This window comes from Procambarus clarkii, chromosome 25 (genome assembly GCF_040958095.1).
Source record: "Procambarus clarkii isolate CNS0578487 chromosome 25, FALCON_Pclarkii_2.0, whole genome shotgun sequence".
Classification (NCBI taxonomy): Eukaryota; Metazoa; Arthropoda; class Malacostraca; order Decapoda; family Cambaridae; genus Procambarus; species Procambarus clarkii.
The window spans coordinates 43580434-43592501 of NC_091174.1; the positions used below are offsets into that span (position 1 = coordinate 43580434).

The window sequence follows — 12068 nt, forward strand, 5'->3', positions numbered from 1 at the left end:
CTGGACGGATGTGTGGGATTTCAGCGACTGTGCGTCTTCCGATGTCGACGGGGAGATTCCGGATGCGTCGCTCTCTCCTGCAACGGTGGTGGGAGAGGTCCATGTGCCTCCGGCGGCAGATGACTGTGGCTCACGTTTCAATTCTGTTCTTTCTCCTGCTGAGGATTTTCCGCAGTAGGGGGTGGTTGATCCTCCTGCTACTGGTGCTGGTGCTGGCCGTGGCATCGTCATGGTGGTAAAGAAGGATCTCCGCCGTGGGGGTCCCCAGCAGGTGCGTCATCCCGTGGTTAGCGAGGAGGACTATGCGGCGCCCGAGGTAGGGCTTAGTGTGCACGCTGGTGTGCAGCCCCTGTGCGCCCCCTGATGTGCAGCCCTGTGCACCTCCTGGTGTGCCTCAGAGTGCGTCGTCCTGTGCCCGGCCCCCCTAGAAGGAGGCCCAGTCCTTTCGTCTTGGCCTCCGGGAAAGTGTGTCGCATCTACCACGGTGAGGTTTGATATTATAGATAGCGTGCTACCTGTTCTGTGGAGCCCTACTTACATTTGGGTTCCGCGGGCACGGTTTTTTATGGATGGTGTGCCGGATTCCATGCCTCGGCCGCATGTGCCTCCCGGTGGTCAGGTTTCGGAGCACTCCTAGTTGCTTTGGAAGGTGTATTGTTTGCGATTACCGGCACATGCATTTCCGGATAAGTATGAGTAATCCGTGTGGTTGGTTTATGTTTTGTCTGTCTGTTTGGGTGTGTGTGGCTCGTTTTCCGGGTGCCTGAGTGTGCACGGGGGGTGTCATTGTGCACGCGTGTGTGTGTGTGTGTGTGTGTACTCACCTAGTTGTACTCACCTAGTTGTGTTTGCGGGGGTTGAGCTCTGGCTCTTTGGTCCCGCCTCTCAACCGTCAATCAACAGGTGTACAGATTCCTGAGCCTATCGGGCTCTGTCATATCTACACTTGAAACTGTGTATGGAGTCAGCCTCCACCACATCACTTCCTAATGCATTCCATTTGTCAACCACTCTGACACTAAAAAAGTTCTTTCTAATATCTCTGTGGCTCATTTGGGCACTCAGTTTCCACCTGTGTCCCCTAGTACGTGTGCCCCTTGTGTTAAATAGACTGTCTTTATCTACCCTATCAATCCCCTTCAGAATCTTGAATGTGGTGATCATGTCCCCCCTAACTCTTCTGTCTTCCAGCGAAGTGAGGTTTAATTCCCGTAGTCTCTCCTCGTAGCTCATACCTCTCAGCTCGGGTACTAGTCTGGTGGCAAACCTTTGAACCTTTTCCAGTTTAGTCTTATCCTTGACTAGATATGGACTCCATGCTGGGGCTGCATACTCCAGGATTGGCCTGACATATGTGGTATACAAAGTTCTGAATGATTCTTTACACAAGTTTCTGAATGCCGTTCGTATGTTGGCCAGCCTGGCATATGCCGCTGATGTTATCCGCTTGATATGTGCTGCAGGAGACAGGTCTGGCGTGATATCAACCCCCAAGTCTTTTTCCTTCTCTGACTCCTGAAGAATTTCCTCTCCCAGATGATACCTTGTATCTGGCCTCCTGCTCCCTACACCTATCTTCATTACATTACATTTGGTTGGGTTAAACTCTAACAACCATTTGTTCGACCATTCCTTCAGCTTGTCTAGGTCTTCTTGAAGCCTCAAACAGTCCTCTTCTGTTTTAATCCTTCTCATAATTTTAGCATCGTCCGTAAACATTGAGAGAAATGAATCGATACCCTCCGGGAGATCATTTACATATATCAGAAACAAGATAGGACCGAGTACAGAGCCCTGTGGGACTCCACTGGTGACTTCACGCCAATCGGAGGTCTCACCCCTCACCGTAACTCTCTGCTTCCTATTGCTTAGATACTCCCTTATCCACTGGAGCACCTTACCAGCTACACCTGCCTGTCTCTCCAGCTTATGTACCAGCCTCTTATGCGGTACTGTGTCAAAGGCTTTCCGACAATCCAAGAAAATGCAGTCCGCCCAGCCCTCTCTTTCTTGCTTAATCTGTGTCACCTGATCGTAGAATTCTATCAAGCCTGTAAGGCAAGATTTACCCTCCCTGAATCCATGTTGGCGATTTGTCACGAAGTCCCTTCTCTCCAGATGTGTTACCAGGTTTTTTCTCACGATCTTCTCCATCACCTTGCATGGTATACAAGTCAAGGACACTGGCCTGTAGTTCAGTGCCTCTTGTCTGTCGCCCTTTTTGTATATTGGGACCACATTCGCCGTCTTCCATATTTCTGGTAGGTCTCCCGTCTCTAGTGACTTACTATACACTATGGAGAGTGGCAGGCAAAGTGCCTCTGCACACTCTTTCAGTACCCATGGTGAGATCCCATCTGGACCAACAGCCTTTCTAACATCCAGATCCAGCAGGTGTCTCTTGACCTCCTCTCTCGTAATTTCGAACTCCTCCAAGGCCGCCTGGTTTACCTCCCTTTCTCCTAGCACAGTGACCTCACCCTGTTCTATTGTGAAGACCTCCTGGAACCTCTTGTTGAGTTCCTCACACACCTCTCTGTCATTCTCTGTATACCTGTCCTCACCTGTTCTAAGTTTCAATACCTGTTCTTTCACTGTTGTTTTCCTTCTGATGTGACTGTGGAGTAGCTTTGGTTCGGTCTTGGCTTTGTTTGCTATATCATTTTCAAAATTTTTCTCTGCTTCTCTTCTCACCCTGACGTACTCATTCCTGGTTCTCTGGTATCTCTCTCTGCTTTCTGGTGTTCTGTTATTCCGGAAGTTCCTCCACGCCTTTTTGTTCAGTTTCTTCGCTTCCATACATGCCCTATTATACCATGGATTCTTCTGTTGCTTCTCGGATTTTTCCCTTTGGGCCGGGATGAACCTGTTTACTGCCTCCTGACACTTTTGGGTAACATAGTCCATCATACCCTGTACAGACTTGTCTCTGAGGTCTGTGTCCCAAGGTATTTCACTTAGCAAACTTCTCATCTGTTCATAATTCCCCTTTCGGTATGCCAGCCTTTTGATTCCTAGTTCTTTTTGGGGGGAGATAAGTCCTAGCTCTACCAGGTACTCAAAGTTCAATACACTGTGGTCACTCATTCCCAAGGGCGCTTCCATCTTAACTTCCCTTATATCCCATTCATTTAGGGTAAATATCAAATCAAGCATTGCTGGTTCATCTTCTCCTCTCATTCTTGTTGGTTCTTTGGTGTGCTGGCTTAGAAAGTTTCTTGTTGCCACGTCCAGCAGCTTAGCTCTCCATGTTTCTGGTCCTCCATGCGGGTCTCTGTTCTTCCAATCTATCTTCCCATGGTTGAAGTCTCCCATAATTAGTAGTCCAGATCCATTCCTGCTAGCAACAGAAGCTGCTCTTTCTATTATGTTAATGGTGGCCATGTTGTTTCTATCATATTCCTGTCTAGGTCTTCTGTCATTTGGTGGTGGATTATATATGACTGCGACTATAATTTTTTTCCCTCCATTTGTTACAGTACCTGCTATGTAGTCACTAAAACCTTCACAGCCCTGAATATCCATCTCCTCAAAATCCCAGCCTTGTCTTACCAGCAGAGCTACACCACCCCCACCTCTTCCTTCCCTCTCTTTCCTCATAACATAATAGTCCTGTGGGAACACTGCATTTGGTATCGTTTTCGTGATCTTTGTTTCTGTGAGGGCTATTATGTCTGGGTTTTCCTCTAGTACCAGTTCTCCAAGCTCATTTGCTTTATTTGTAATTCCATCTATGTTTGTGTACATCGCTTTGAGGCTCACTTTCTTCTGTCCCTTCTCAAATCGCCTCCTAGGTGAGTGTTCTGCTGGTGGGGGAGGCTGTTCCATGGGTGTGAGGACCTGTGAGGTGGATAACAGGGTCTCAGAGGATACTGGGATGAGGTGCGGGGGATCCAGTGAAGGGGGAGGGACAGGGAGGGTATGGGGTGAAAGGGGAGGGAGGACGGGAAGGAAAGGGGGGGAGGGAGGACTCGGGAGGAGGGGAGGGGTAGAAGGGTGGGGATTGGGTGTGGGGGGAGGGAGATTTTGCTGAACATTTGAGTGGGGGCAGGGAGGGTTTGGGGTAGGGGGGTTTTCTATGCAGAGGAGGGAGGCGGGGTTGTCCTCCCTTCTGGCGTTACTGGGTAGCTGGTTGTGGGTTCCCCCCTCGCCTCTGGGGGTGTTGGGTTGGGAGCTGTGACTTCCTGGTTTTCCCCTCTCGCCCTGCGCCTCTTCCTTGCTTCTGCCGCCACGGCTCTCTCCTCCCTTGTCATGTCTCTTTGGAGGAATACATTTTTTAATTTTCCCACGTTTTTCAGGGAGCTCTTCCTTGATAGGATCTTCTCCTTTGTGTTCTCGTTTGCAAACACTATCTTTATCATTCGGTCTCGGTCTTTGTTGTACCGGCCTAACCTGAAAACCTTCTCAATGCTATGCTCAGCCCCTTCCATGTCTAGTGCCTTTAGTACTTCATTCACTGCTGCTTTGTCCTTGTCACTCCACTCTGTCGTATTAGATCCTTCCTGTTCCTTAATACCCACAGCAACCACTGATCTGTTCCTTTCCAGCAGTTGGCTAGTGGAGAGTGCCGCCTCCTGCGAGGTGGCTGCTTTCATGGCCACCTCCATCACTGCAGTCATTACTTCAGAGTTATTTTTTTTAGTATTTCCGCAAATGTTGCTTTTATTGTGGCATTCTCATCCAGAAAACTATTACCACCTTCTCCCTGGGTGGTTTTCTGATTCTCAGCCTCGATACCATTTTCTTTGAGGGCTCTAATCTCCTCCTTTGCTGCTGTCAGCTCTCTTTTCAGGTTGCTTATTTCGTTCTTCATTTCCTGCATCATTTCTTGCATCTCACTCTTGATGTCCTCCAGAAACTGGGCGAACATTTCCTTCATCTCGTCACCTTGGCTCTTTCCTGTTCCCCTGGGACCTCTGGCTGCCATGCTTGACCCTGTTGGGATGGGGGAGGGAGAGAGAGAGAGAGAGGAAGAGAGAGAGAAAGAGAGAGAGAGAAAGGGAGTGATAAAGGGAGAGATAAATGGGTGGGTGGGGGGGGATCCGACCCTTCCACTGAAGTGAGAAGAAAGTAGAAGGGGAGGGGGGGGGGGAGGAGATGGAGAGAGAGGCGGGAGGGAGAGAGAGGAGAGGGAGAAAGTGGGTGAGGGAGAGAGTGGGTGAGGGAGAGAGCGGGTGAGGGAGAGAGCGGGTGAGGGAGAGAGGGGGGGGAGGTGTGTGTGTGTGTGTGTGTGTGTGTGGGCAGAGAGGGAGGGGGAAGGAAAGAGAGGGAGGGAGAGGGGAGGGAGGGGGAAGGAAAGAGAGGGAGGGGGAAGGAAGGAGAGGGAGGGAGAGGGGGAGGGAGGGAGGGAGAGAGAGAGAGAGAGAGAGAGAGAGAGAGAGAGAGAGAGAGAGAGAGAGAGAGAGAGAGAGAGAGAGAGAGAGAGAGAGAGAGAGAGAGAGAGAGAGAGAGAGAGCAGGAGAGAGAGAGCAGGAGAGAGATAGTGGGAGAGGGAGAGAGGGAGTAGGAGAGAGGGAGAGTGGGGAGGGGAAGAGTGTGTGTATGGGCGATGCGGGGGACTGGGGGTGGGGGGAGGGCGGAGATGGCGACTAAGTCAGGTCAGGTCCGATGGGGGGGGGGATAGTAAGGTCCTATCCCAAGTGTTAATGCCTTTTCCCCTGACTGGACAATTGTGTGTGTGTGTGTGTGTGTGCCCGTGTGTGTGTGTGTCTGTTTTAGCGTGTGCACACTTGTGTGCGTGTATGTGTCAAGATATCCCTTATGCGTTACCTCTGCCTAAATGAGCCACTCTGAGATTTTTAAATATATATGATATCCTGGACGAGACTTTGATAATCTTTTACCTCAATCTGTACACCTGATTAATTGACCAGAGAGGGGTACATACCAGTCTGCCTCCCGCTCACACAACCAGATGAGCGATGTATGATGAGATGGTTATCCGTCGTTGTCTCCCACTAAGTGATTCACTAAGTGCTGGTAGATTGATGAGGTCGTTCTTCTCTTTCAACACAAAACTCTGGAGTCAGTCACTGTATCGTTATGTGACAGTTCACTAATTCACTGTACCACTGATCACAGTCACCACTCAACAGCACAATCAGGTAGCTCCACGGCGGGTCGTCCCACCCGGTCAGGTCACACACTTACATGCACCGGTGATGCCCTAGCTCCACTTTTGGTTTCTTCGCCAAATCTTCGCACTATCACTAGCGATATGACTATGCTATGTTGCATCCTGCTAGCTACACACTGCGAGAGGCCAAATACTATGATCTAGCCTCTATACTCCTTCAATGTCCCGAGAAAATGACGAATTTCCGCGGACCTCACTAATCGCGTGTGTCTCCTACCGACTCCTGCGTGTGTGTGTGTGTGTGTGTGTGCGCGCGTGTGTGTGTGCGCGCGCGCCGCGCGTGTGGGTGTTCCTCATGGCTCCTGTAATGGGCCTGATCCGGTTTTTACATGTGCATGTGTTATTTGTGCACTTGTTTGTATTTTGCTGTGTGCCCTTCGGGATGTTTTATTGCCTGTGGCTGTATTGTTATTTTCTATTTGTGTCCTGTGTTTCTTTTATGTATTTTTTATGTATTCCATTTGCGTGTGTATTTGTTTAATTCTGTTATGTAATTTGCCTTGTTTATTATGTTGTCTTGCGGTGTGGTGGTACTTGGTGTGTGTTGTCCTGCGGTGTGGCGGTACTTGGTGTGTGTTGTCTTGCGGTGTGGTGGTACTTGGTGTGTGTTGTCCTGCGGTGTGGCGGTACTTGGTGTGTGTTGTCTTGCGGTGTGGTGGTACTTGGTGTGTGTTGTCCTGCGGTGTGGCGGTACTTGGTGTGTGTTGTCCTGCGGTGTGGTGGTACTTGGTGTGTGTTGTCCTGCGGTGTGGCGGTACTTGGTGTGTGTTGTCCTGCGGTGTGGTGGTACTTGGTGTGTGTTGTCCTGCGGTGTGGTGGTACTTGGTGTGTGTTGTCCTGCGGTGTGGCGGTACTGGGTGTGTGTTGTCCTGCGGTGTGGCGGTACTTGGTGTGTGTTGTCCTGCGGTGTGGTGGTACTTGGTGTGTGTTGTCCTGCGGTGTGGTGGTACTTGGTGTGTGTTGTCCTGCGGTGTGGCGGTACTTGGTGTGTGTTGTCCTGCGGTGTGGTGGTACTTGGTGTGTGTTGTCCTGCGGTGTGGTGGTACTTGGTGTGTGTTGTCCTGCGGTGTGGCGGTACTTGGTGTGTGTTGTCCTGCGGTGTGGCGGTACTTGGTGTGTGTTGTCCTGCGGTGTGGCGGTACTTGGTGTGTGTTGTCCTGCGGTGTGGCGGTACTTGGTGTTGTCCTGCGGTGTGGCGGTACTTGGTGTGTGTTGTCCTGCGGTGTGGCGGTACTTGGTGTGTGTTGTCCTGCGGTGTGGCGGTACTTGGTGTGTGTTGTCCTGCGGTGTGGCGGTACTTGGTGTGTGTTGTCCTGCGGTGTGGTGGTACTTGGTGTGTGTTGTCCTGCGGTGTGGCGGTACTTGGTGTGTGTTGTCCTGCGGTGTGGCGGTACTTGGTGTGTGTTGTCCTGCGGTGTGGCGGTACTTGGTGTGTGTTGTCCTGCGGTGTGGCGGTACTTGGTGTGTGTTGTCCTGCGGTGTGGTGGTACTTGGTGTGTGTTGTCCTGCGGTGTGGCGGTACTTGGTGTGTGTTGTCCTGCGGTGTGGCGGTACTTGGTGTTGTCCTGCGGTGTGGCGGTACTTGGTGTGTGTTGTCCTGCGGTGTGGCGGTACTTGGTGTGTGTTGTCCTGCGGTGTGGTGGTACTTGGTGTGTGTTGTCCTGCGGTGTGGTGGTACTTGGTGTGTGTTGTCCTGCGGTGTGGCGGTACTTGGTGTGTGTTGTCCTGCGGTGTGGTGGTACTTGGTGTGTGTTGTCCTGCGGTGTGGTGGTACTTGGTGTGTGTTGTCCTGCGGTGTGGCGGTACTTGGTGTGTGTTGTCCTGCGGTGTGGTGGTACTTGGTGTGTGTTGTCCTGCGGTGTGGTGGTACTTGGTGTGTGTTGTCCTGCGGTGTGGCGGTACTTGGTGTGTGTTGTCCTGCGGTGTGGTGGTACTTGGTGTGTGTTGTCCTGCGGTGTGGTGGTACTTGGTGTGTGTTGTCCTGCGGTGTGGTGGTACTTGGTGTGTGTTGTCCTGCGGTGTGGTGGTACTTGGTGTGTGTTGTCCTGCGATGTGGTGGTACTTGGTGTGTGTTGTCCTGCGGTGTGGCGGTACTTGGTGTGTGTTGTCCTGCGGTGTGGCGGTACTTGGTGTGTGTTGTCCTGCGGTGTGGTGGTACTTGGTGTGTGTTGTCCTGCGGTGTGGCGGTACTTGGTGTGTGTTGTCCTGCGGTGTGGCGGTACTTGGTGTGTGTTGTCGGCCCTTCAGGCCGGTCGTGATGTGTTCTACTTATTTTGTTTTCCTTCTTTTGTATTGTTTTATTGTATTTATCAGCATGCTCTGCATGTAAATATATAAATATAAAAAAATATAAAAAAAACTACCACTATATAAAATAAAATTTTCTGATATCTGTTCGGCACATTTGTTTCCTTGGCTTGAATCTATATCCTCGTTAGTTTGTTTTATTTTTTTATATTTTTGTTTATTTATTTAGTATAGTCTTGGTTACAGCAGTTGATTTATTGGCAATGTATTTACTATTTGTAACTGCAGAATCTAGATATTAGCTCTTGGAAACCACCTTTCTAACCAATTTATTTTTCTTCTGTCAACTACATACATTTCTCTCTACCCCCCCCCCCCCCCCCCCCGCCAACACACGCACACATCACCAGGAAGTGGCCCATAACAGCGGCCCAACTACCAGGCACCTATTTATTGCTAGATGAAGAGGAGCATCAGGGAGAAAGAAATTGCCCATTTGCCAGGGATCGAACCCGGGCCCTTTAAGACTACAACCCCAGAGTGCTGTCCACTCTGCCCGCGAGGCCCCCTTTCCCCGTGTACTCACCTAGTTGTATTCACCTAGTTGTGCTTGCGGGGGTTGAGCTCTGGCTCTTTGGTCCCGCCTCTCAACCGTCAATCAACAGGTGTACAGGTTCCCGAGCCTACTGGGCTCTATCATATCTACACTTGAAACTGTGTATGGAGTCAGCCTCCACCACATCACTTCCTAATGCATTCCATTTGTCAACCACTCTGACACTAAAAAAGTTCTAATATCTCTGTGGCTCATTTTGGCACTCAGTTCCCACCTGTGTCCCCTTGTGCGTGTGCCCCTTGTGTTAAATAGCCTGTCTTTATCAACCCTGTCGATTCCCTTGAGAATCTTGAATGTGGTGATCATGTCCCCCCTAACTCTTGTCTTCCAACGAAGTGAGGTTTAATTCCCGTAGTCTCTCCTCGTAGCTCATACCTCTCAGCTCGGGTACTAGTCTGGTGGCAAACCTTTGAACCTTTTCCAGTTTAGTCTTATCCTTGACTAGATATGGACTCCATGCTGGAGTCGCATACTCCAGGATTGGTCTGACATATGTGGTATATAATGTTCTGAAAGATTCCTTACACAAGTTTCTAAAGGCCGTTCTTATGTTAGCCAACCTGGCATATGCCGCTGATGTTCTTCTCTTGATATGAGCTTCAGGGGACAGGTCTGGCGTGATATCAACCCCCAGGTCTTTCTCTGTCTTTCTGACTCTTGAAGTATTTCATCGCCCAAATGATACCTTGTATCTGGTCTCCTGCTTCCTACCCCTATCTTCATTACATTACATTTGCTTGGATTAAACTCTAACAGCTATTTGTTCGACCATTCCTGCAGCTTGTCCAGGTCTTCTTGAAGCCTCAAGCTGTCCTCCTCTAGCTTAATCCTTCTCATAATTTTGGCGTCGTCAGCAAACATTGAGAGGAATGAGCCTATACCCTCTGGGAGATCATTTACGTATATCAGAAACATGATAGGTCCGAGTACAGAGCCCTGTGGGACTCCACTGGTGACTTCACGCCATTCTGAGGTCTCACTACTCACTGTAACTCTCTGCTTCCTATTGCTTAGTTACTCCCTTAACCACTGGAGCGCCCTACCAGTTACTCCTGCCTGTTTCTCCAGCTTATGCATCAGCCTTTTATGGGGTACTGTGTCAAAGGCTTTCCGACAGTCCAAAAAAAAAAAAAAATGCAGTCCGCCCATCCTTCTCATTCTTGCTTAATCTTTGTCACCTGACAAAGTGTGTGTCTGTGTGTATTTTGCGCATATGTAACGTTGCTTTAATATTGCACATAATCACAATTCAAAGGGTATATGTGTACCACTTAGACTGTGTGTATCCCGCAGAATCGCAGCCAACCTACCTTGGTGAGGAAGCAAGGTGGGCCCGGGAGGATGGGGGGCACCCACCTCACTCACCTGGACATTCTCAGGATCAATACTTTCTACCGCTGCCACCTGTCGCCCCCGCCGTCCTCCTTACCTACCTGGACCAGCTAACGACTTCTCAGATCTGCCAAACACCTGTCATGGATTGTAAACAACCATGCAGGCGTCCAACACTCGGTTTGGACTGTAAAACGACCATTTATGCTTGTACTTAATAGTTATGCTCTTGTATCACCCATTAGAACTTGGGTTTCTTAACTCCTACTCTTCCTAATAACAAGTGTTCCAATATGTCTTGCATATTTACAGTTTTTTAACTTAGTGTTTGTTACATATGGCATCGTTGAAATACATCAACATCTGTTCCGACACGTTAACTTCTTTCATGACCAGCTGGGATGATCTTGATAGTGACTCTGGAAATAGATACTTTAATCAGCTGTTGATATCTCTAATGCAGGAGGCCTCCGACAACAGCTGTACCTTACTGGTCGTTGGTTTACCACAGGTGACCTCTATTAAACCTCTGACACAACGTTCCATTCGAATATGCACGTGTCTTTATATACCTACTATATAGATGCCACACCTGTGGCAGGTAAAAACATTTTTTTTTTTAAATAGCGCCATCTATTGCACGTAATAATAGTACAAACCTTATCTGTCCCTGCAGATAAGGTTCTTAGCATTGGGGGCATGAAATGAAGGCTTGTACCGCATTGGGGCTTATAACTGTAACAAGAAACGGCCTGTCCTGGTACAGTTCACTAAAGAAGAGGCAGTGGATTACATACTGCAACACAAACACTTACTCAGAGGTAGCAAAAACTATTACAACGTGTATATTGACAGACACATGACAAAAGATGAACAGATAGCCAACAGGGCGAGCCGACCTCCACGACACACCTCTTCCCATTTGGGCTGGGTCTGTATAATCGGATCTGGGAGTCGTCGTCGGTCCCTGAGGACTGGCTCGATGCCGTTGTCCTCCCTGTTCACAAGCCAGGGTCTCTGGGAACATCCCCTAAGGACTTTCGCCCTATTGCCCTTACAAGTTGTGCCTGCAAACTCTTCGAACATATGGTTAACGTTCGTCTGATGTGGTTCCTGGAACACCATCACCTCCTCTCCTCCTCCTCAATTTGGTTTCCGCAAGTGCCGCAGCACAACAGATGTCCTGGTGAACTTTGAGGTCTATATTCGTACTGCTTTTGCTGCGAAGACCTCCGTTGTTGCCGTCCTTTTTGACCTGGAAAAGGCTTACGACACCACTTGGCGATATCATATTCTATCCCAGCTTCATTCTTTTGGCCTTCGAGGTCGTCTCCCTCTCTTTCTCCGCAGCTTCCTCTCTCGTCGTTCCTTTTGGGCCAGGCTTGGTACTGCGCTCTCTGCCTCTTTTCAGTAATATGAAGGTGTGCCCCAGGGTAGTGTTCTGAGTACTACTCTTTTTCTGGTTACCCTCAATGGTCTTCTTTCCTCTCTTCCTTCAGGCGTCTTCTCTGCTCTCTGTCGATGATCTTACCCTTTGCTGTCAGGGTAATGATTCGCCTCTCCTTCAACGCCGGCTTCAACTTGCGATTGATGCCGTGTCGTCTTGGGCCACCGATCATGGCTTCAAGTTCTCTACTACTAAGACTTGTGCCTTGACTTTTACTCGGAAACGGGTCGTTCTTCGTCCCTCTTTGTCACTTTATAGTCGTCCCATTGAGTACAAAGATTCCGCGAAGC

General features: G+C 49.5%; 1 protein-coding gene across 1 annotated transcript in view; it reads left to right on the top strand.

The window, feature by feature from the left end:
* The window catches only part of LOC138349525 (astacin-like metalloprotease toxin 2), a 50174-nt gene extending 38484 nt beyond the window's left edge, over positions 1 to 11690 (top strand). Inside the window, exon 7 of the mRNA XM_069331401.1 lies at positions 10293 to 11690. Coding sequence (XP_069187502.1) covers positions 10293 to 10445 — 153 coding nt within the window. The 3' untranslated portion in view covers positions 10446 to 11690. The remainder of the gene's footprint in view (positions 1 to 10292) is intronic.
* The last annotated feature ends 378 nt before the right edge of the window (positions 11691 to 12068 follow it).